Source organism: Zootermopsis nevadensis, unplaced genomic scaffold, assembly GCF_977971745.1.
Source record: "Zootermopsis nevadensis isolate Lab colony 2312 unplaced genomic scaffold, Znev_1.0 Znev_ptg000002l, whole genome shotgun sequence".
In the NCBI taxonomy this organism is placed as follows: domain Eukaryota; kingdom Metazoa; phylum Arthropoda; class Insecta; order Blattodea; family Termopsidae; genus Zootermopsis; species Zootermopsis nevadensis.
Window position 1 is genome coordinate 17234974 of NW_028259134.1, and position 22964 is coordinate 17257937.

The 22964-nt window shown below is 35.7% G+C and overlaps 1 protein-coding gene across 6 annotated transcripts in view; it reads right to left on the reverse strand.

The window, feature by feature from the left end:
• Positions 1-22964, reverse strand: part of HERC2 (E3 ubiquitin-protein ligase HERC2) — a 68079-nt gene that overhangs the window by 25898 nt on the left and 19217 nt on the right. For all 6 annotated transcript variants that reach the window (XR_015535890.1, XR_015535891.1, XR_015535892.1 and 3 more), the window contains exons 25-50: positions 22221-22562; positions 21927-22104; positions 20527-20680; positions 19467-19647; positions 18937-19078; positions 18123-18244; positions 17405-17541; positions 16574-16792; positions 15955-16067; positions 14457-14632; positions 13244-13442; positions 11132-11292; positions 10200-10406; positions 9218-9362; positions 8526-8731; positions 8304-8433; positions 7175-7396; positions 6685-6944; positions 5666-5909; positions 4827-4996; positions 3987-4178; positions 3041-3230; positions 1715-1960; positions 1116-1309; positions 816-1013; positions 115-270 (exon numbers count right to left, since the gene is read on the reverse strand). Coding sequence is in view for 1 of the 6 variants with exons in the window: in XM_087351668.1 (XP_087207794.1) it covers positions 115-270; positions 816-1013; positions 1116-1309; positions 1715-1960; positions 3041-3230; positions 3987-4178; positions 4827-4996; positions 5666-5909; positions 6685-6944; positions 7175-7396; positions 8304-8433; positions 8526-8731; positions 9218-9362; positions 10200-10406; positions 11132-11292; positions 13244-13442; positions 14457-14632; positions 15955-16067; positions 16574-16792; positions 17405-17541; positions 18123-18244; positions 18937-19078; positions 19467-19647; positions 20527-20680; positions 21927-22104; positions 22221-22562 (4884 nt within the window). In the remaining 5 variants the exon portion in view is untranslated. The remainder of the gene's footprint in view (positions 1-114; positions 271-815; positions 1014-1115; positions 1310-1714; positions 1961-3040; positions 3231-3986; positions 4179-4826; positions 4997-5665; positions 5910-6684; positions 6945-7174; positions 7397-8303; positions 8434-8525; positions 8732-9217; positions 9363-10199; positions 10407-11131; positions 11293-13243; positions 13443-14456; positions 14633-15954; positions 16068-16573; positions 16793-17404; positions 17542-18122; positions 18245-18936; positions 19079-19466; positions 19648-20526; positions 20681-21926; positions 22105-22220; positions 22563-22964) is intronic.

The window sequence follows — 22964 nt, forward strand, 5'->3', positions numbered from 1 at the left end:
AGACACTCATAAAATTGAAAATAAATGCTGAACCTGATTTTGCATAACCTTGCACTAAAACTTCACACATACAAACAGAAATGAATATGGTAAATTATGACTGGGTCAGTGTACCTGAATATCATCGTTATCTGATGCCAGGAAAGATAATGCAGTTGGTAATTGGCCCTCCGTTGTTCGCTTTTTGCCAATTACATTTAAAGCATGAATTTTACAATCTATGCCACCATTTTTGCATTGTTTGATTGCAATCTCAATACAAGAATAATACTGTGAAACAAAGAAAACAGGATTAATTTGAAATTCAACACTGGAAAACTAATCAACAAACACACAATAAAACCTCTGAAGAGAAAAACTCTTAAAATTAACATCCTGGGCTTCCTTCTATCCTGTTTTATTTCATTTCTCTTCTTTACTACAATTTTATGTTTGTTATCACATTTATTGAAGAGAGGCTTCTCCCTATGCCTAAAGAAAGAATATAAATGAAAATCTCAAGGAGCAAAAAAATTCTATGTATCCCACTGATATGTAGAAAAAGTTGGGAAATGCTTTTCATCTTACATGTCAGGAACATTAAATTACCTTGTGAGACTTCAGGTTCTCATTGTGGAGAACATGTCAATGTTGTTCTTTTGGGTTGTGACACCGTGTGGTCATGTCCATCTTCAGGGTTTCAACCCTGAAGATGAAGAAAGTATGTTTCTCCAAAACACTGGTATCTGCTTACAAGTCCACATGGCATTACAATCCAGAAAACAACAATGACATTTGACTACCTTGTTTTAGCAAGCAAAGAAAAGACATCTTACCTCTTTCAAATCAGATAAAAGTGATACCACTGTGTCTGTATTACGAATGTTAATGGTGGCTAGTTCATTCATGGCAGTGAATGAGTCCCCTCCACTGACAACAACAAGGGAGGGTGTGTAGCTGCTATCTGATGGGTCCACTGTCATTTTTAGAGAATGCACCAACATATCTGGTTGAATTTCCATTCGAATCCAGTGCTGAAAATATGAAAAAATAAAATAAAATTCTACTTCTCTCTGAATAACCAATTTCCAAGTACAAGTATCAACAAAATGCAGGTTAGATGTTATGACAATCACCTTCCCCTGAGAACCACAACTCTGCCAGTAGTTATCCGAACCATCAACAAGCCGATGAGCCCAAGTTTCTCGTGATGAAACACTCACAGTTTTGATACACTTGGACCAGTCTTCAATTAACCCAGTGTTTAAAGCTAAAGACATATCCTGTCTGTAGTATCTACCTGGCTTCCCTGCAAACACTGCTGCACTACCTGGAAGTAACATCATATAATATTTAATCTAAAGAGTAGCAAAATGAAGAACCACTTCACAGTTACAATTAGAGACCATGTTCATGTCTAAACCTCAATTGTTCATTTGAACATTTATAGCATTACATTACAGAGCATTATTCAGAAAATGTTTAAAATTTTACATAAAACTGTTTTATCCACTTTTATAAACAACAGAACAGTGCCCTGTGCTGCCAAATAATAATGTCATTAACCACTCAACATATTTTTCATCTGAGGCTACTATGTGAGACTTGACCATTGCAAATTTAAAAATAAATAACAAGTGCTCGAAACAAGCGTGGACAGAAAGGTTAAGGCAATTACATGTTTTTTTAACTTATCTAATTTACAAACAGTAAAATAAAAACATAAAATGCTCACCTGGTTCAGCTATTCTGTTAAAACTATGCCGATGAAGCTTTTTGGTATAAAAACAATTTTCACAGTAATTAAAATCATCACAGGCTTTGCATTTGAATCGTGGCCCAGTAACAGGGTACATGAGGCAACCATCACAGCTAATGCCTTGATGACAACAAGGAACTATCTCCATCTCTGCTATGATTCCAGTCCAGTTGGTTTGCTGTGGGAAATCCACACTCACATCTTTTCCATTACTGCTTATATCTGAAACATCAGTATATCACAGCCTCATACAACAGCTTCCATTTCTTTACCTGCTTCCATCTGAGAGGCCACTAAACTTAACAAATTAGCAACACACAACTTGGTGATCAGAATTTATACAGTACATGATATTTAGAAACATAACCTCATATGGCTGCAATAATTTCACTCTACCTACTGTCATTTTTTATTTAAAAACCTAGAAATAAATCTGCTTATGTAAAGAATGTCAGATGTCTACCACCACAAAAATTTCAGGAACCTACAATGAAGATATTAATGCTACTCCCATCTCAATAGCCTTTGCATCTTTAATGTTGCTAATGTCTATGTCTCTGCTGGGGACATAATTTTGATACAGCCTTAAGCAGTATGACATTCGTGACTTTCATGAAAACTGTTCAGATTCTTTAAAATCTATTAGAAGGGAAAGAAAAGTAGTCAAAGAAAATATATCACAGACACAAATACTCAAAGAAAAAGAGATAATTATACTGTAAGCAATAAATATCAAATATACATGTCACAAAACATTTAATTTCTTAGTAAACAGTATTTTAATGGTAAATATTTAGTGAAATACTTTGGTACATAAGTGACACTTTACAATGTGAGCTAAAACTGAACTTGAGTAATAAAATTTAGTATGAATCACCAATGTTAGAGAATGCATTCATGTAGGGTACACAAATGGGAGGATGAATAAACAAATCTAAGATGACTTTACACCATTATCTGAAAATGTACCTAAAAATAAAACATTACCAGTTCATAACTTAAACAGCACTTTTAAAACTGATCTCTGAAAGATTTTGTAAAGTGGCAGCAAGTCATGTTTCAGAGAGATGGTATAACTGGACAGAGAAACTGACCACATCTCACAGACAATGTCTGGTGACAATGAATTAAGAATTCTTAGACTTGCTTTCAAATTCTTTGGACAACTGGAAATCTTACAGCAGTACTGTATTGCCTTATCTTGTAAATTTTAACTACCTTCCTTACTTGGATATTTACAAAATATATTAAATCCATTTAGAAAACTCACATTTTACTCTAAAAAATTTAGAAACAACATACTTGTCACAACTCCAACACTAGTGTGATTCACAGAACCCCACTTGTACTTTGGATTCTTCACTGATGCTTTCACTTTCACTCTATCTCCAACCTTGATGGGGTGTAAACTGGGGTTGGAAGGTGGGAATCCTAGAAGTTCAATGTGGATGAATCTTACCCAGTACGTACTCCCCTTATGTTGCCAGTCAACCTGGGGGAGGGGGAAAAATTATTGGTTTACCCTTTCCATGCTACAGTAACAGTATAATAATATGGAAGGAATTACATATCACATTTTATCCAATAAAGTAATGGAGACATAAATAGCAGGAAGAAAAGTTAGAAGCACATGGATAGATCAGCTAAATGGTGTGTTAAAAGAACATGAGATAATAGGAGAGTTTCTGGCTGATAAATGATGGCTGGACAGGGATAAATGGAGGTCTGTAACTGACCCAAATGACTTGGAAATTGATTGAGGAGCAGGGGAAAAGTAGAGGGTGCAGGGTGGAAAGAAATGGGAAAAAAGGAAGTTGCCACATACTTATGTTTCTAATTAAATAAAAATTCTGAACATCACTGAAATAATCACTTACTTATTAAACTTCCACAATGTATAACAATAACTACTGACCAATATTATAATCTCAAGGTTCAGCAAGACTATTTGTGATAAATTAGATATGAAGTTGGAGCATTACACTTTTGTACAAACATGTAGCTGAGAAATAATAACATTATAACATAAAGACTCTAATTCATAATTTGTATGAGGTAATTCAAATTGGCAAGAACTATTCCATGTTACTCCTAATTTCTAATTATATAATTATTTGAGGTCCACTGTAACTTGTATTAACATTCTACTGTACACTACTTTAGCACCTACAAATGCTGAAACTATGATTCAGTGTATTATAGTTATACTACAACACACTAAATTTTAAACAATTTGTAAAAGACATACCTGAACGTTCAGATCATGCAGACCTTCATTGTCAACTTTGAGTACACGCCCAACATCCCCCTCATGAACTTCCTCATATGTCTTACAACAACGTACAAGCATGCCATCTGCAATGTTATCACGGATATACATGGCATATTCATCATTACTGAGGAAGTCTGAACGCTGGTTATAGCCTGCAGAAGAAACTGCCTGCAAGACATAATCAAATACTTGCAAAGCTTACAGGCAAATTCACAAAAGCATATGCAAAAACATGCCTATTACCTCTGCCATATCTATCTGTCTGTCTACATGTTACATGAATCATATCTGAACAAAAATAATAATTTAAGCCTTTAGTACAGTGCTAGTATCACTTCAGGACACTCTGTATCCCAAGGGACATGGCAACAACAGATGATTGATTATTTAAATTCAGAAATGAACATGAAAATCACAAATGGACTGGTATACACATAAAATAAAAGAGTGATTCTTCCTAGATCTATGACAAATGCAGTATTATGTTGATGTTGGCATTCTGGATTGTAATGCCATGTGGACTTGTAGGTAAATACCAACATTTCAGAGGAATCACCTCCTCCACCCCTCCCATCTTGAGCCCTAAAGACATCTATCTTCACTGCCATGAGAACCTCAAATTACTAATTCTATATTAGTTTATAAATTACACACAAAAGAGCCTGAAAAATAAAGTTCTGTAATTTGTGTAAAAGGGAAGGCAATACATGGCACTCTAGAAAAGACAGATGAATGGTAGTAAAATGTATTTCATGGCACAAAAGTCTCTGACCAAAACATATGATTCACAAAATAAATATTAAAAGTTATAATTACCCCTTCTGTATGGGAAGCTGTCATGTCTTCCACCTCCTCAGATATGGAATCTGTATCAGATAGGCCATCAAACGATGAAACAGTGTCTGAATTACAAAGTGCATGATCTGGACGTTCCAACAACCATCCAACCAATGTTTCAGGACTTGGTGGAATTTCACTTGCAATTCCTTAAAGAAAACAAAATACAGTATTTTCACATAAGCAGGTAAAATACTCTCACCGTAAATCTGTCAACATGATACGATGACTGGATCCATGACTCAGATTTTTCAGAGTCCCATTAAGCAAATAGGCAAAAACTGGGTGATATACTGATTTACTTATAAAAGAAAATTAATTAGTTTCCATCACTGGCAAATTTATGTGCCTTTAAATGGAGGTAAAAAATTATATTCGGAATATGCACTGTATTTGCCCAAATTTAATATACACCCCTACCCCATTTCAAAAGGTAAAATAAAAAAAGAATTACATTAAACATGTACACAATTTATTGAATGTATAAATATATTAAAAAAATTATCAATTTATCAAACATTTTTAGATATCTTTCATTGCTGTCACTACACAGAAGAAAATAAATTAATTTAATTAAGTTATGACATTTTTGGTGAGAGTTTCTAGTAAATATCTATCAGAATTGAACATGTTCAAATAAAATGCATGCTCACTTTTTTGGGAGGTATTTGGAGAAAATTATATTTGAGGAAGTATGGTATTCTGTTGCAAAATATATTTTCATATTTTCTATTCTATTATTTATTTGTAATTATTATATATAAAGAATTATAACAAATTATTTTACAATCACTGCTAGCAACAAAACCAGGTCTCACCGAAAAATTTTATGGCACACTCCACACTTCGTCGTGCAAAACCCATCTCTGTGAGCTGTCCAACTAATGGAGACAATGGTGGTGATGGTGGTCGCACCCTCTTATGTTTACTTCCTGTTTTGTTGCTTGAAGACATGGGAGAAGGCAAAGAGCAATCACTGGCTGGTGTGGCCACTTCACTGCCCCTCTTCATCTGTGCCTTCACCTCAGTAGCCAAATACTGTGATATATTTAGCGCAGCAGCCTACAGTACATATGTAATAAGATGATACATTACATCCAGCATCATGCAGTCAACAATTTATAGATTTCATATTTACCATTAGGTTTGATTACGTCTAATTAGCCAGGTTTATACACACAAGCAGGTCCTGATTTAATCATGGAAGCAGAGGTCAGCACCCAAAATACATTATTTCTTATAGAACCAATTTTCTCCCGTGCTAAGTGCATAAATTTATTTATAAATAATTGTTGTGTGAAGATGATAACTAACAAACATTTAACTAGAACTATAATATGACACAGAAATACAAGCTGGCAGCTGACTAATATTTAAGTACTGTACAACCCACTGTAAACTACCAACATCAAACTTTCACCCGAGGATTTGAGACTACTGAAATCTCTGTGTAATGTGAGATATCCTAAAACCTCACTTGTCACCCAGTAAAATTACTGATACAGTTCTTATGTGGACAAATTTTTTTCAGTCAAATTATCTTAAATTACCCAAATCAATTTCACATATAATAAAAGAACATAACTCCATGGTATGGAGTCCTTGTTGAGAAGCTACCAGTCACTTTGCAGGTCAACAAATTCCCTGCCTTCTATTGAATCTGAAGGTTCATTATCATGTACACAACAGCTCACCACTGGACCATACCATAAGCCAAACAAAGCCAACCCACACCCTCCAAACCCATTTATTTAAGAGTTATAAAAGAATTATTTAATATTTTAGACGTGGTATGGTTACATAATCCCTTTAGAGGACAAACTAAACAACACCTTACCTCAATTTCACTCTTTCCAAATAAAGCCTTCAATGGCGAAGGTTGAGTAGCTTTAGAAATTAATTTTTGAATAAGCAATGTTTCAGATACAGGGTCAAGCTCTTCTCCTTCATTAAGGATCTCAAGTGATGGTGATGACCCTAGTGTGTGGTGTTTAAGGACATGTCTGAGCAAATTCTGATGCCGAAAGAGAACAATGCATGCATTCATGGCTGCCAGACGTTTTTGCTGAGTTCTCAATAATGATATATTCACCATTCCTGCCAAAATGAAAACAAATATGATGGCACTCACACAGTATATTTATACAGAATATATAAATATCTTTAATTTAGTATGCATAAAAGCCATGAGAAAAATATAAGAATTAACAGCATTCCTAATCATTTTCTGATAGAAAAGTCTCTCTTTTGAAGGAATCTTTACAATGAAGTAGTATCTGTTGTGTTAACAATTTGAATGAAATGCATTTAACTGGCAAGACACATACCAGGCACAGCTCCTGGCTGCCGCTTGTCGCTATGGTGTTGTGACAAAAGAGACAGTAGAGTGGCCCATGTATCAAGCATGTGCTCAGACCTAAGAGTCTTGTCCAACACAAATTGTGCAGTTTGTAATGGCACTACGGTTGACAATGACAGCTTTTTGACGGTGCCAGTCTCATGCAACTGAACAACCAACTTCCCATGCTGAGTGATATGGCAAACAGTTCCTAAATCAAAAGAGATCATATGAACTAAAAGAATGGAGTGCTCACAGTATATTTTAAGTTAATGGTCTGAATATGCATTAAGTATCTCAATAAACCATTACAAAAGCTAGTAGGTTAACTATTTTTTCTGGGTGAGATCTGAATCAAGAAGTATGTGATATTATTGCTGTGCCAAAACCACAAAATATTTCAGCTGAATACAATAAAAAGTCATTATGACTTTATGTTGTAAAATATTAATCAAAAACAGTGTATTCAACAAGCAATAATGATATTCTGCATCATCACCAATGTCCAAAACATTCAAACAACAATTTCTTTACATACCACTATGGTAATGTTATCAAGATATTTGAAGGAAAAGATTAAGAAACAGCAGAATGGATAAAACTGCATAATAAGAAACTTCACATATTGTAGTTTTCATTAATACTCTTATAATAACTAAATAAAAATGGATGAGTGTGACATGTAGCATGCACGCAGGAAATGAGAAATGTGCATACAGTTTGAGTTGGTTAAACTGGGAAATAAAGCACTTGGGAGAACTGGGTGTAAATAGAGGAATAATTTTAAAATGTACCTTAGAGACACATGATATGAAGATGTGTACTGGATTAAACTTATCAGGAGTGTCCAATCACAGTAAAAACTTTGAGTTCCATAGAAGTCATAAATTCCTTAACCAACTGATTAAAACTGTGTATTATGAAGTTAATTTGTAAATGTTAATGAGTCTCTATGAAATAATGTCTTCTTAAGTGATCAACAGTATGTATGGTGTTATAACCCACTGTTCCAGAGAAAGTTTCTGAAATGCTTGATGTAACTCCATAATTACATGATTGATCACCCAAGAAGACTTCAGACATAATGAAAGCATCAGATGCTTCTTAGTGAGATTCACCTTGTCCTAATCCTTCAGCAATTACAAGTCCTCCAATTCGTGGCCTGGAATCCAGTCCTCCGACAACTGATAATGCTGTCATAACAGCTGACTGAATGCCCAGTGACTGGTCTGCTTCAACTTCATTGACCTTCAAGAGCAAAACATATTAATAATTATTCTTTGCTAGAAATATGTAGTATACACAGTCCTCACACTGAATTGCACTGTTGATATACTAACTTGATGGACATGAAAAAGTGGACCTTCTATAAGCAAATCCCCTGCCACAGATAATTTGTTTGCTAGAATATGATTCAGTGCCTGGTTCCAGACTGGCAAGCTGTGCAGAGACCGAAGCAAGGTAATGCATTCTTCTGCAACAGTACTTGAATGTGATGCTGTTAAAGACACTCGAACTGCACCAGACTTCAAGCCTCGGCTGAATCCTGGAACAGATAGAAACAATAATTAATTCTGCAATAAACCTCCAAAATGAATAATGTAGATATTTTAATTATTTCAATCATTTTATGTCCCTCATTTCCAGTAGCTATAATTATGAAGATAATGACAGAAATTAATTCACTCCCCTGCCTTGGCATGAAATTACACTGCAGCTCCACTGTACATCTCCTGGCATTGGTGTGATTTAATACCACAATCATTTGAGAAGACTGTGAGATATGACAAACTTATTTCAAGTAGATTTTATTTGTACAATCAAACATTACATCTTTGTTGAAATGCCAGTCAGGTAAATGAAATTCCCTCTGTGCAAAGTGAATCCAAACAATAGTTATCACCCATTTTAATATATTCAATGTCATTTAAAACTGATACAACTTCACGATTTGTCATATAACAACATATATTAAATATTTCTCATGCCTTGTATTAAGTTAAATCAAGGAACCAGTTATAACAAATTTTACCTGTATGTTGCACAGTAGAATCAGCTGGACAAAGCAGAGCAGTATAACCCAGAAGATGAAACAATTTCTCGAGAAGAGACAACCTTTCAGTGGGATTTACATCCCAAGCTGGGAGCACTGCTTGCAATAAACGTAGTGACAAGATCTAGAAGTTGACAAGAAGAAATGTTACTTTCTCATACTAAAGCAACAATCAGGTGAGTCACAGCAATTTGTTAATCTAACACTCAGAATAAAAAATGTTAACAATTCTTTTCATGAATAATTATAACTTTTACACAAAATACAGTGTAAGGAATATTCTTATACCAGCAGTTTTATAGCAACCCTACTATTTGGAAGTAAAAACATTTAAAAACTTAACTACCAAATTTTACCAACTATGGTCTGTTACTGGTACTGAAAAATAAAATATTTCCATCTTTTAGAGGCCTATAGGAAGCATCTTCAATAATCTCTACTACTCAAATTCCATTTTTAATTAGCTCATTTGATTTATAAAGCTCAGGTGACAAAGACAACCTTTAAATCAGTGTTAAAAAATGTCAGTACACAAAGTCTGTCAAAGAATTAAAAGATAGTGACTACTAACAGACATACTACCTAAATAGCAGAACACAAAAAAAAAAAGTGTCTTGAAGGTATTACATAAATATAATAATTAATTTATTTCCACTGCTGAGAAGTCACAACTATGAGTATATTGGTTTATATGTTCTTAAGACAATGGCAGTAACAAATACTTTTATATTTAAGAACAATAACAACAGTGTTTATACAAAAGATTATAACAGCACTGAATACTTTTTAACAAGAAAAAGATTAGTATTTTGTTTTGATGGAATTCTCCACTGAGCATGAAGCAACATGCTCAGATATTAAACACAAAAACTAACTTACCTCAATATCGGTATATTTGCTGAATTCAGCCAAAGAAAATCAAAACAACAGTAAATGACACATACCTTAAGTAAAGATATACCTGTTTGGGTAATGTTATGACAATGGAACTGTCTTGGCCACTGACAATGGAGAGCAGTAAATGCAGCCATGCTGGGGTACTGAGGGCCCGACACATTGCAGATGATGATGCAATTGCTCTTGTGAAACCAAGAGTGGCCCACTCTACATGGTGATTCAGAGCCAACAGCTGTGTCTGTGACGGTGAGTCTGATGCTTTGTTTGCTGTCTGCATGTATAAAAATGTTACTATCAAGTGCATCTATGTAGTCACTACATACAAAATCTACAATCTATTTAGAATACTATATACAGTTTAGAAACTTGAATTACTCATTTCAACAAGAGATGAACTGAGTAATACATACAGTTCATCTAGCACTGTGAGGACAGTGAAGTAAAGGTGGTTAATATACTCTGGATATGAAACTTGGATAAAGGATTAAGTGCCTATAAAATTTTGGTAGAGGAAGTAGCTGCTTATAGACCAAGAGAGTGAAGAATAATATTAATTTAGATATTAAAACAGGTTACAAGAGTTTGAACTGGATAAAACAAATTCAAAACCATTTACAATAACTTCAGTAATAAATCTCCAGGTTTTATAAACAGATAATTATCTAGCGCTTTAATAACTCTGCACTTCTAGGTCCTTGTACAATAACCCATCTCTTGTATGTAACATCAGCTGATATACTATCTATAGTTCACTTCCTCACCACACTATCTTCTATCATCACAAACAGCAGTTAACACTTCTGTCTCCATACCACGAATTTCAATCCGATCCTTACTTCCTTTCCATTCATTGTAATTGCCAACAAAGATAATAAAGTGAAAATAAATGTAACTTGTATTTTTTGGGATACTTCATGGATAAAACTAACAAACTTTTAAATGCAGATAAAACTGGTATTGACTATTAAACACTGAGTGCAGAAAATGTTTGCTTACCTGAATTATATCCCGCAATAGTGAACAAAATATTTTTGTTGATGATGGCTGAACTTGATCAGCATTGATTCCACAGCAAATTGAAATGGTTCTAAGTAAAGTCAATGAAGCTTGTTTCAGAAGTTTAGTAGGATGTGCATCCTTACAGTTGAGTCTCAAGGCTGTAATGACATACAGCAGTATACAATGAATGTAATTTCTAGCTTGACTGACAAGAGGGAAGATTTTCAGAGTATGAAAAGAACATCTAGTATCAGACCTTGTTCTAGCAAGTGTTCATTCCTTTCACATGTACGAGGCTGGTCTACAAAGTAAGTTTCCCTGGGGCCGTTTACAGAAACAAAACACAATTTCATGGAAATATTTATTGCAACAGATACAGCAAGTATCCAGCTATTTTTCAACATATTCGCCACCGGAATTGAGACATTTGTCATACTGTGGGACCAACTTTTGAATACCTGTGTCGTAGAAGTCTGCCGCCTGGGATTGGAACCACTGTGTGACAACCATCTCCGCCTCTCTGTCATTCTCAAAACGCTGACGCTGACCGGACAGGAATTTCTTGAGGTGTAGGAAAAGATGGAAATCACTGGGAGCGAGGTCCGGCCTGTAGGGTGGATGATTAAACACCTCCCAGCTGAACTCCTGCAGGAGACTTGCTGTCCGTCGAGCCATGTGCGGCCTAGTGTTATCGTGCAGGAAGACAATAACGGCACTAAGCATCCCGCGCCGCTTGTTCTGAATGGCCCATCGCAATTTCTGCAGTGTTTCGCAGTAACGCTCAGCATTCACCGTCTCACCTCTGGTCAGGAAGTCGACGTGGAGAACGCCCCATCTGTCCCAGAACACCGTGCACATCACTTTCTGCGCCGACAATGTCTGCTTGAATTTCGTCTTACAGGGAGATCCACTGTGACGCCAATGCATTGACTGCTGCTTGGTTTCTGGGGTAATGTGTGCAATCCACGTTTCATCACCTGTGATGATCCGGTCCAGAAACTCGTCGCCGCCATCATGGTACCGCTGCAGAAATGTCAATGCTGACTCCATGCGCTTTGTTTTGTGTTCTGGTGTCAGTTGCTTCGGCACCCACCTGGTGCACAATTTCTTGAACAACAGGTGCTCCGTGACAATTTTGTGCAACAAGGAGCGGGAAATCTGCGTGAAATGACTGCTGAGTTCCGTAATTGTGAAGCGACGATTATCCATAATGCGTTCCCGCACAAGCTCCACAAGGTCGTCTGTAAGGATGGATGGCCTCCCACTGCGCTTCTCATCATGCACACTTTGTCGACCTGCTGAAAATTGTCTGCACCAGCGACGCACCATCTGCTTGCTCATGACGTTAGGCCCATAGACCCGGCACAGCTGACGATGAATTTCGATCGGCGCTATGCTCTGTGCATTCAAAAACTTTATCACTGACCGCACTTCACAGTCGGCGGGAGCTAGAATAAGAACCTCCATCTTCAACAGCTGCAACGATGCTACTGTGAGAACGCGGGAAGTACCGTTAGTGCATGCGCCATGCTACGTCATTGCTCTATCACGTACGCACAGTCGCTTCGCACAATATAAGGTTTGCTAGCTGTGGGACGAGTGGGAAACTTACTTTTGGGACGCGCCTCGTATATCACATATTCCAAGGTGAGATATCAGGTTCTCACAGTTGTCTGCTAGGATGTTGCACCATATAGTCTCGTGGAAGTTATAAACAATTCAGAGGTGCTTGCTGCCTTCATCATCAGGGTGCTGCAGATGATGGAGGGAGCAAGCACATTTAAAATATTGATAAATATCTGCCAGACTACACAATGCATCATCCCAGAAGACAGCCATCTACATATTCAAAGTTCTCTTTTATATACTAGTACAAGAAATGTCATGAATATAAAGTTACATATGTTGAACTGCAGGTTTTACAAAGCAATGAAGAAAACTGTCATGATAATGATGAAGATGAGGCTGAGAAGTAAGAAGAGGTACTTGTGTCATATTTTAAATGATTATGAAAAAAAGGTATAAAGAGGAGGATAGCTTGTGAGAGGCAAATGTTGAACTCACTAAAAAAATAATTTGCATACCAAAATTTAAGACAGAACAACTTACGTGGTTTTGTGGCTTCATCATTTGTGTCAGAATCAGTGTCTGTCTCTGCAGGTGTTGGAGGCTCTGCTAATTTCAAATCATACCTATCTTCTTTACCCATCCGATAAGAATTGGTGGAACCATTATCCCACTGGACACGAATCCAACCATCTTCTCCTAAGTCTCCTACGACCCTTCCTTCACCAGGTGGTGGTCCATCCTGTTGGAAAAAGGTATACTGATGATTAAGGAACAAATTACTATTTTATCAGATTTGTGTTAATTTTACAAATAGTATATACAGAGCCAGTGACTTTTTTGAGGTGGGATAACAAGAAACTGCTTTCAAGAAACTCTTTTTGGAAATGTCTGCTTTACTCTGCTTACTGAGGTTTAATATTAACTTCACTTGTGCCTTATTTATTTATTTTGATTGGTCTTCACATCAAAAAGAACATTATAAAGAGTAATCATCTCAACACATTATATCCATACACAGAAACTTTTACTTTAACTTTTTGTGTTAAACACCCACATGCAGCTTAGGTATCGATCTCATAATTTATATTAATCCACATACATGACTGATTAAGACTGAAGTACAGATGAACACCCAGCAAACATTTAGTATTACATACATTTACACTATAGGTCAAAAACATAACCTACTTCTTCTTTCACAATATATGTGATTTGTAAACAGATCATCTTTGCTAATAGCTGAAACACTCTCACTTACATTATTACCACTATTAACTACTGCCTATCATTATCATCACAGTTACTTATATCCAAACTGAACTGACTTTCTGCTAGTAAACTCTTTTTTAATTCAATGATAGCATAAGTAAATTACTGTAGCACAGAATTCATGGCCTATAAATTTCCAATGATTATGAACCACTGAATTTAAGTGAGCATGATGAAAGCTGATCTATATTAATATGAAACTCTGTTAATCTGAAATATAATTTTTTTAGTCCCTTCAAATCAGACTGATAAGACTTCAGTGCAGGCAGTTACTCCATTAAATTTAATTGCAATGGAATACAGTATTTAAACGCCTGTATTTTGGGCTCAATAGCCAATATTCAATTCCACCATTAACAGTTTAGCAGTATGCTAATATAACACACAGCCATCTGGACAGCATGTAAGTCATGACACACAATCAATAAAGGTTAAATGGTATTTCCTATCAGACTAGGTATAACTAAAAATCAATTATACTGACCTGGTCCCCCCATTTCCAGTCCACACCTCTCACAACACGAGTTCCAATCTTCATCATACTTGCAAGTTCTGGGCCACTCAATATGATGGCTGGAGGAGAATTCTTTTGCAGAGTGTCTTCATATATCGCAAACAAATCCTTATTTTTATCCTCTATGCATGATGAGAATTCTGGTCCTGTCATACAATACATGAAACATAAAATGGACAAAACTTCCATGTTCCAGTTCCAGATTCCTTCTTGTTCTATAAAGCATCCCTAAATAGATTTTCAGCTCATCTCAAACCACGGTAAACTTGTAGAAGTTTCCATCTCTATGTAAGATTTGAGGTTTTCACAGCAGTGAGTATGAAGATTTCTGTCTTCTGGGTTGTTGCACTGTGTAGTCTCGTCGATGTTAACCAACGTTTCAGAGGTCATACTGCCTCCGTCATCAGGGCAATGAATATGCCAATAGGGTGTGTGGGGCTAGGTTTATAGGGCTGGAAAGTGAAAGGTGTAGCCTGCCCTGAGCCAATGGGAGCAGGCATGGGAGTGGACCAATGGTAGCATGTGGGTGAGTGTGAGAGAGGGAGAGAAAGTTAGGAGAGAAAGGGTTTGTTCGGTTGGATGGATCCGATAACTTTAACAGGGAAGATGGACTTCACCTGAACCTGTCCTGGAAGCCTCTTATTCACACAATTCGAGGACTCCAAGAGTGAGCAAGAGTGCACCGCCAGAACCAACCAGACCACTAACATGGCCCTTTTCAGGGCCCGGATCCATCCAACCGAACTCACCCTTTCTCTCTTTACTTTCTCTCCCTCTCCCACACTCGCCCACGCGCTACCATTGGTCCACTCCCACGCCTGCTCCCATTGGCTCAGGGCAGGCTACACCTTTCACTTTCCGGCCCTATAAACCTAGCCCCACACACCCTATTGGCATATTCATCGCCCTGATGACGGAGGCAGTATGACCTCTGAAACATTGGTTAACATCGACCAGACTACACAGCGCAACAACCCAGAAGACAGAAATCTTCCCATCTCTAACTTATGAACAGCAATCAATTCTACCTCATCTTCTGCCAGCAGCAGCATATCCTAAAATGGTAATCCCCACCCCTCAAGTGTGTTACTGTAGGTTCTTTCTATTTTATAGACAGCAGTAACTCCTGAAAATCCTAAGCTTCCAAGATCATCGGGGTGATCAACCTGATGATGGAGGCAGCAAGCATCAATAAAACATTGCTAAGCTAAACTTCTACCACACTACATGGCACAACACCCAAGAAGACAGCTATCTTCCAATCAATCTCTCCAAAATCTCCTTAGAAAACCAACCTGCAAGCAAGTGATCATTGTATTTCACATAATCATTTAGAAAGCAAATCCACAACAGTTAATTACTTTCAGCTTCCAGTCTTCTACTACTATATTTTATACAGTGTCACTCCACATAGTGGTTTATATCTCTTATGGAAAAGTGAAATTACTTTCTAAATTTAAATACTTACCCATTTGCCTCATTAAAGACTGTATAAGAGCCAGAACACCAGAATTTACGATCAAGCTTATTTCATTGCCATGATGGTGTCCTGTCAGCATGCCCAAGATTGTCAACAGAAATCTGTGATGAAGAGGAGTATTATAAGCTTACAGAAGATCCAATCCAAATACAAGGTTTCAAAGAAAATTATTTCCATACAACATTTAATAATTTCACTGTTTAAGTCTTTAATAAAACAATAATCTGCCCCATACTGTGCACAAGGGTCTAAAAAAATTTATATTAAAAATCCAGTGTTTAAGTGCAATGACTTAGAAAATAAAAAGAGAAAGACAATTAGGATTACCGACAAAAAATTATTTAATTAAAAACAGTTAAGAGTACAAAAAAATTCTGAATGTAAGTGCTAACTTCATATAAAGAGATGTACATACCAATCAAAGAATGAAGCCTTTTACATTTTCAGTACAATATAGGAAGAATTTTCATAGAAACTTACCATTTGCAAACACCTAAGTTAAGACATTCAAATCTAAAATTGTCATTCATTCACTTAATGCACAAACAATACTTGAAAATAACAATTCATCTGAGTGAATCACTGGGACAATATCCCATCCACTCACCTTGCCCAGGGTAGTTTCCTCAGCCAACTGTAAGTTCCTTGGTTCAATGAACCTTTGCCTTTCAGTTTATGAGTCTTTCTTGGTTGCTCAGCCAGTAGGACATGTTCACGTAATGTTGCTACAGCCCATGATGTAATCCTGGCTTGTGATAGGAGCACTTCTACTTTTTGGTATGGATTTACTGACTGGATATTTTCAAGACAATAAGACAAACCTTCCCTATAAACAAGGTCAAATACAGCATGACTGAGATGCTAAATATCACCATACTCCTAAAATATTACAGCTAGTCTCAACCAAAAAGAATGCTCAGATGTAGACTAGATTCATATGGCTCAGGACAGATACTAGTGGCATGCTCATGTTAACACAGTAAGAAACCTTCAGGTTCTATAAAAGGCAGAGAATTTCATGACCAGTTGCATGACAATTAGCTTCTCAACAAGGATTCTGTCATGGAATTAATTAGTCTCAACTTGACCAACGTGTAAAGATAAAATTACCTATAATAATATAAATAATAGTAAATATCATTCATCTACAGAGCTTTATTTTTTCCCAGATATTATTATCTGCTCTCATGCTAAACTTAAGATTGCTCTCCTAGAAACACTGGCCCTTATAACCTCAATATATTTGATGTTACGTGAAATAACTTTGCCTACCACCTCACACAATTCTAAACTGACTAATTATGACCTTTTAGGAACAGAAATGATATACAACCATGGAGTCTTACCAACCTAAAATAGAATGAAAAAGGTTAAATTGGATCCTGGACAAGAAACCAGACTGAAATTCCTCTGTACAGAAGTAAAACATCAGACTCACCTTAGGATGTGTTTCTTATGTGCAAGGCCTAACCAACCATTTAGTAATGTGTATTTAACAGACGATATCAAATAATCCCTTTTTAAGAGTTCATACATCATCTCGTTTCCTTGTATCCTGATTCTTGCTCTTTGAACCTAAGGCAAAAAGCAGATTTGTTTATTATGTAAACTAAAATCCTTAATCTTCATAATAATTTATTGTCTTTGTAAACCTCACTAAAACAGAAATCTGATACTGCTGTCCTTCCCATTCAAAGGAAAACATGTAATTAATTCTTTCTGACCTAAGAAGTGTTTTGATTCTGGTCCTCTGGGTTACAATGTCATGCAGTTGCGTAGGTGGATTTTGGAAAAACAACTGCATCTATAGTACGGGTGTCATAACCCAGAAGATCAAAATCCATATTTTCATCACCATGATAACCTCATAGTCTTAAAATGTATTGTCCATATGCTTAAAAATGCATGCTTCAAATATGACTTTAGTAAATTTATATTCATTTTGTGTTTAGGGTAAACAAATATGAAACTACAAACAGATAATGTAATCTGAGAATTCTGATTATATTGATTTTATTTTTTTTGTAATTATCGGTAAAAATATAATTTAATTATAAACTGCCAGGATGTTACATGTGCTTATGTACGGGTACAAAAATAAAAGCTTTGAATAAATTTGTCTACATAAATAATAAAATCTAATGTATGTCAATTACCTGACAATATAAAGCTTTCCTTAATGTCTCTACATCTCCACTTTCCTCCTGCATCACAAAATCAATTACGGCATTTGTTATCTTACCACTATCTGGACACTGCATGTTGTTCTGCTGCTTTTCTGTATGGGGAGAAAAAAACACATCAAACATGTCCTGTACTATGAGACTTAGATTCTCACAGTGGAAAATATGAAGATGACTATCTTCTGGGATGCTGCATTGTATAATCTCGTATAAGTATACTAACCTCTCTAAATTAAGTATACTGCTACCAGATTACATGGTGCAACATCCCAGATGATAGTCATCTTCATACTCACTGCTGCAAGAACCTGAAATCTCAACAGGGTAAATTTTTCATCTGTCATAGAGTAGCTCTAATATATTAGTTTAAAAAACATCCACATTTATCACTGTAATCTCCATGTTTTCTGACAGCTATTTTGAACCGGCAACCCCAACAAAACTTGACCTATTTTCCACCAAATCAGTACTGGAAAGAGTTATTTGAATTGCTAACAACTCATCATCCCTGTACACAACAGGCATGTCAAGCATGTCCCCTCACTTCAATTCACCAAAGTCAGAAATGGACTACACACATTTACAATGAAGAAAACTGCAGCAGTTGATAAATAATAAAAATCATTCAGCAAATCCACCAGTATGCACTTCAAAACAAAGATTTTCAGAGACATTCAATTGCTTCATCTCTACACAACCAAAAGACTACACAGTGCAACTGCCCAGAAGACCAGTATCTACACCCACAACGCTGTGAAAATCTCAGATCTCTTTGACAAATATCTACCTGCAATCTGCAAAAGCAGATTCATTGTACTGTCCCAGCCTTTGTCCCCCTCTTCTTCCTCATCTTCATCTTTCTTTTCATCCCTGGTCCATGACTCAGTCTCTTCTTCATTCTCCTTGCACTTTGCTTCCACACCCTGACTCTGAGTATGTAAAAATAAAGAACAAATATAGCCAACTACAGGTTTTCCACATTAACAGTTGTGATTACAGATAACTATTATAGCAACAAACAAAATACTAAAAAACATTAAAGACAAAGGTTTACGAAGTCAAAACCAAAGCAAATCCAAAATAAGACAAAACCTCACAACAACAAGATTTGAGGTTTCATCTTATTTTCGATTAAAACTTCTGCATCAACTCACACAATCATATGTAATTTAGATTTGAACAGCTAAATAAGTAAAGGAAATGAGTAGCTGATGAGGACTGGATTCAATGAGCTTGAGATAAGATCCAACGTTCACCTGTTAAACTAATAAACCTGAAGATAAAACAATACTAGAAAAGAAAGTTTCAGCTTATTACCTGTATGCTTGCATTCAAAATGTCCTCTGGTTTTGCACATGGCATGTGTTTTCTCAATTTGTTATCAGAAATAATGTTTTTCACAGTTTTCTTCCATCTAGGAACTGTGTGAAGAAGCTGCAAGTGATGCAGAGCTTTTACTTCAAAACTTGTAGCAGCTCGAATTTCATGCAACAGGAATCTGAAAAGTAAAATGGTATAAAATATACAACTTCTAGCACATGATTTACTAACACTGTAATATTATTAAATTACTTCATAAACACAAATATAATTTGTAACAATAAATAATAATTTATCAAATAATACAAATGTTATTTCAATTCTCAGTACACCTTTTTTCCCAATTTACACAGTGTATACCTATATGGGTATATTTTCCAAAAGAATAATTTCAAATGACAAACTACTTACTATATATACTTACTATCAACTGATTAACTTAAAAATTAATTGGTTAGCAGGAGCACAACCTGTCATAAAAAACAATTTATTTTATACAGTGAAATTTGAAATCTAATGACAGGAAAAACACAGTAAGGGTATTTCAAATTAGATAACCCAGACATTGCTGGACAGATATTCAAATTCTAAGATAAAGTGTTGAGGTTAAAAATTCAGAAAAATAACACAATATATACACTGTAAGAAAATAAATATTATGACAAAATTGTGAAGAAAGTAAATACGAAGACAAATCTAAAATCAATATATTTGATTTTATACTGTGAAAGTGAATGATTAATGAAATGCATATTAACCAATCCACAAAATAAAATAATTAACATTACATACAGACCTCCTTTTCAGTCACTTACTATCTCCCCACACTTCAACATTCTTTCACTAAAATTGCTCTTGTTTCAAATCTATTCCAACAATTATAACATGAATTATGTGAACAGTGGTAATGTATTTAAACACAAATGTCCAAAACATGACAGTAACAATGGGTGAGATTTCAGGTTCTCACAACAAAGTACGAATATGACTGTCTTCTAGGATGTTGCATTGTGTCTGGTAGTCTGCAGTCTGGTAAAAACCACAGAAGATAACTTACCGGCATTTATCCAATACAGGCGCACAGACTTCTTTATATGAACGGTTCATCTCTTGTCTTGTTTTTATTAGATTCCATTTTGTCTGATGGACTGTTCTGATGATATCAATCAGTTGCTTAGGTATTTTGACAGAAATTCCACTGCCATCAATTTCTGAATGAGGAAACAGTAACAGAAAATATTAATTGATCTTTCTGCTTACTTGAAATCTAATAAAAAAAAGTTGTCTTCATTGATTACTCTGTAGCAATGAAAAACTTTTCAGTTAAAGAAACATTTAACTTTCTATTTATTACTTTTTATGCTGAACTTTTGCACAATATAATATTAAAACTTTGCATACCGTGTCGTGTATTAGAATATACAGTGAACAAAACCAACAACTATTAACACTATAATGGACACTATTGCCATACACGTTTCGACCTCAAGAGGTCATCATCAGTGCAATCAGGGAAATTAATACATATAGTCAAATGGTTCGAGCAAATTTCATAATTAAAATGAAAGGTAATTGACAAGATGACTGCACTAGATGCTGTTTTTCACACCGTACAACGGGATCAACAGCTAAGTGCGAGTTTTACTCCTGTGAATAACAGCATCTAGTGCAGTCATCTTGTCAGTTACCTTTCATTTTAATTATGAAATTTGCTCGAACCATTTGACTATATGTATTAATTTCCCTGATGCCACTGATGATGACCTCTTGAGGTCGAAACGCGTATGGCAATAGTGTCCATTATAGTGTTAATAGTTGTTGGTTTTGTTCACTCTATATTACAATATAATATTGTTTGTATTTCTTTATATTTAGCATTCAGACGAAGTTTAGAGCATCTAAGAGCAGATAAAAAGGTTACATATCAATTTTAAACACACGAAACTTCACATATTGAATACGAGAATTAATTTCATGTCAATTTCATTCATAAAATGTTCAGAATTACGACCAACTTGGACAGGTTAAAAACATTTTTGACAAGAGTTACATCAGACTATATAGCACATACACCAAAACATACTTAGTATCATGGATTCTATTTGCCTTCCATATCTCTGAGACATCCAATTCAAAACTCAGCCAGATGACAGATTATATTAGATCTTTCTGTCATTCTCCTCAATACCTTTAAGAGGTTTACTTTAAAAGACTTAATGTGCAATGTATTTGATACTACCTAAAAACTTAAGTTGATACAATTCTGACTCTGTTAAGTAAAAATATAAGATAGAGAAATTAGCTCATTTCTCTCTCTCTCATCTTAAGAAGTTTATCAGATGAAAGATCTGAATCATAAGTGATAACACCCAACACAAGGGGAGGTTCAGAACAATGTTAGCCTTTATTCAACAGTCATTAAAGTAGATTTAATTTTTGCAAAGCTGTCATTCTAACCTTGGTCTATGAGAGCAATAACTTGGAAACCTAAACCTTGATGTTTTATCAGAAGAGCCATTAAAAGCCTTCCCACTTCTTCTACAGGATGGTCTGCTGATAAGTCTCCATGCATCATCAGATGATGTAACTTGCAGTAACGTTCAACAATACTCAGAAATGTGCGGACATATGGATCCTGTCAAATGTTAAAAATCAGAATATAGAAATTATGTGTATGGAAGTTATCTTTTAATTTCTTGATAAGCCAATCAATATAAGCTGTATGATTTCTTTTGCTTTTGAAAACCATACCGTAGACCTATGCTCTGCCAAGGCCTGCAGAAATGGTGCTGCTCTATCAAGTGTCCATTTATGCAGTCCCTCCAGCTTTGGAGTATTGGGTTCAGTAGGCGTTGTGCCAGCTGTCGAGCTAGTGCTTCGTGCTTCTCCCTTTTCTTCTTCATATGGATTTGGCGGCTGCAGAACCTGAAGACCTCCCCGCAGAAATACAGCATGCAGCCACTGTTGTGCTTCTTCTTCTGCAGGCTGTAAGGCTGTACTCTGTGACAACCAGTGAGCATGCAAACCCAGGAGAAATGCAAGGTTTCGTTCCACGTCCATCAACGGGGAGCCCACATTATTCACATCCACTGCCTAAGAAATAAAATAATCATCACTCAGTTAAGTGACTGCCAAATCTATATTAAAAAGTGTTATGCTTCTTTATTTCCTCCAGTTATGTTTGTTTGACTTTTTTGGCATCTGCCTGTAAAACCACTGGGAAGGAATTCATTTCCATGACTGGTGTTCCTTGAAGACATTTGATGTCATGTTATTTTTATCTTGTGTGGGTTTCCAAGACAGTTTAAAGTGGGAAGTATTTTCTTCACAAACAATCTTGTAAGAGTTTTTAAAGTGGAGAGTACAGTTCCCACTTACTAAGTCTATGAAAGAAATTTCGCTTTGTATGAATCAGAATTAATGCTCCTATCAGACAGGAATAAGATAGGATTCCAATTATTTATGATCATACAGTAATCATAAAGATGACTGTTA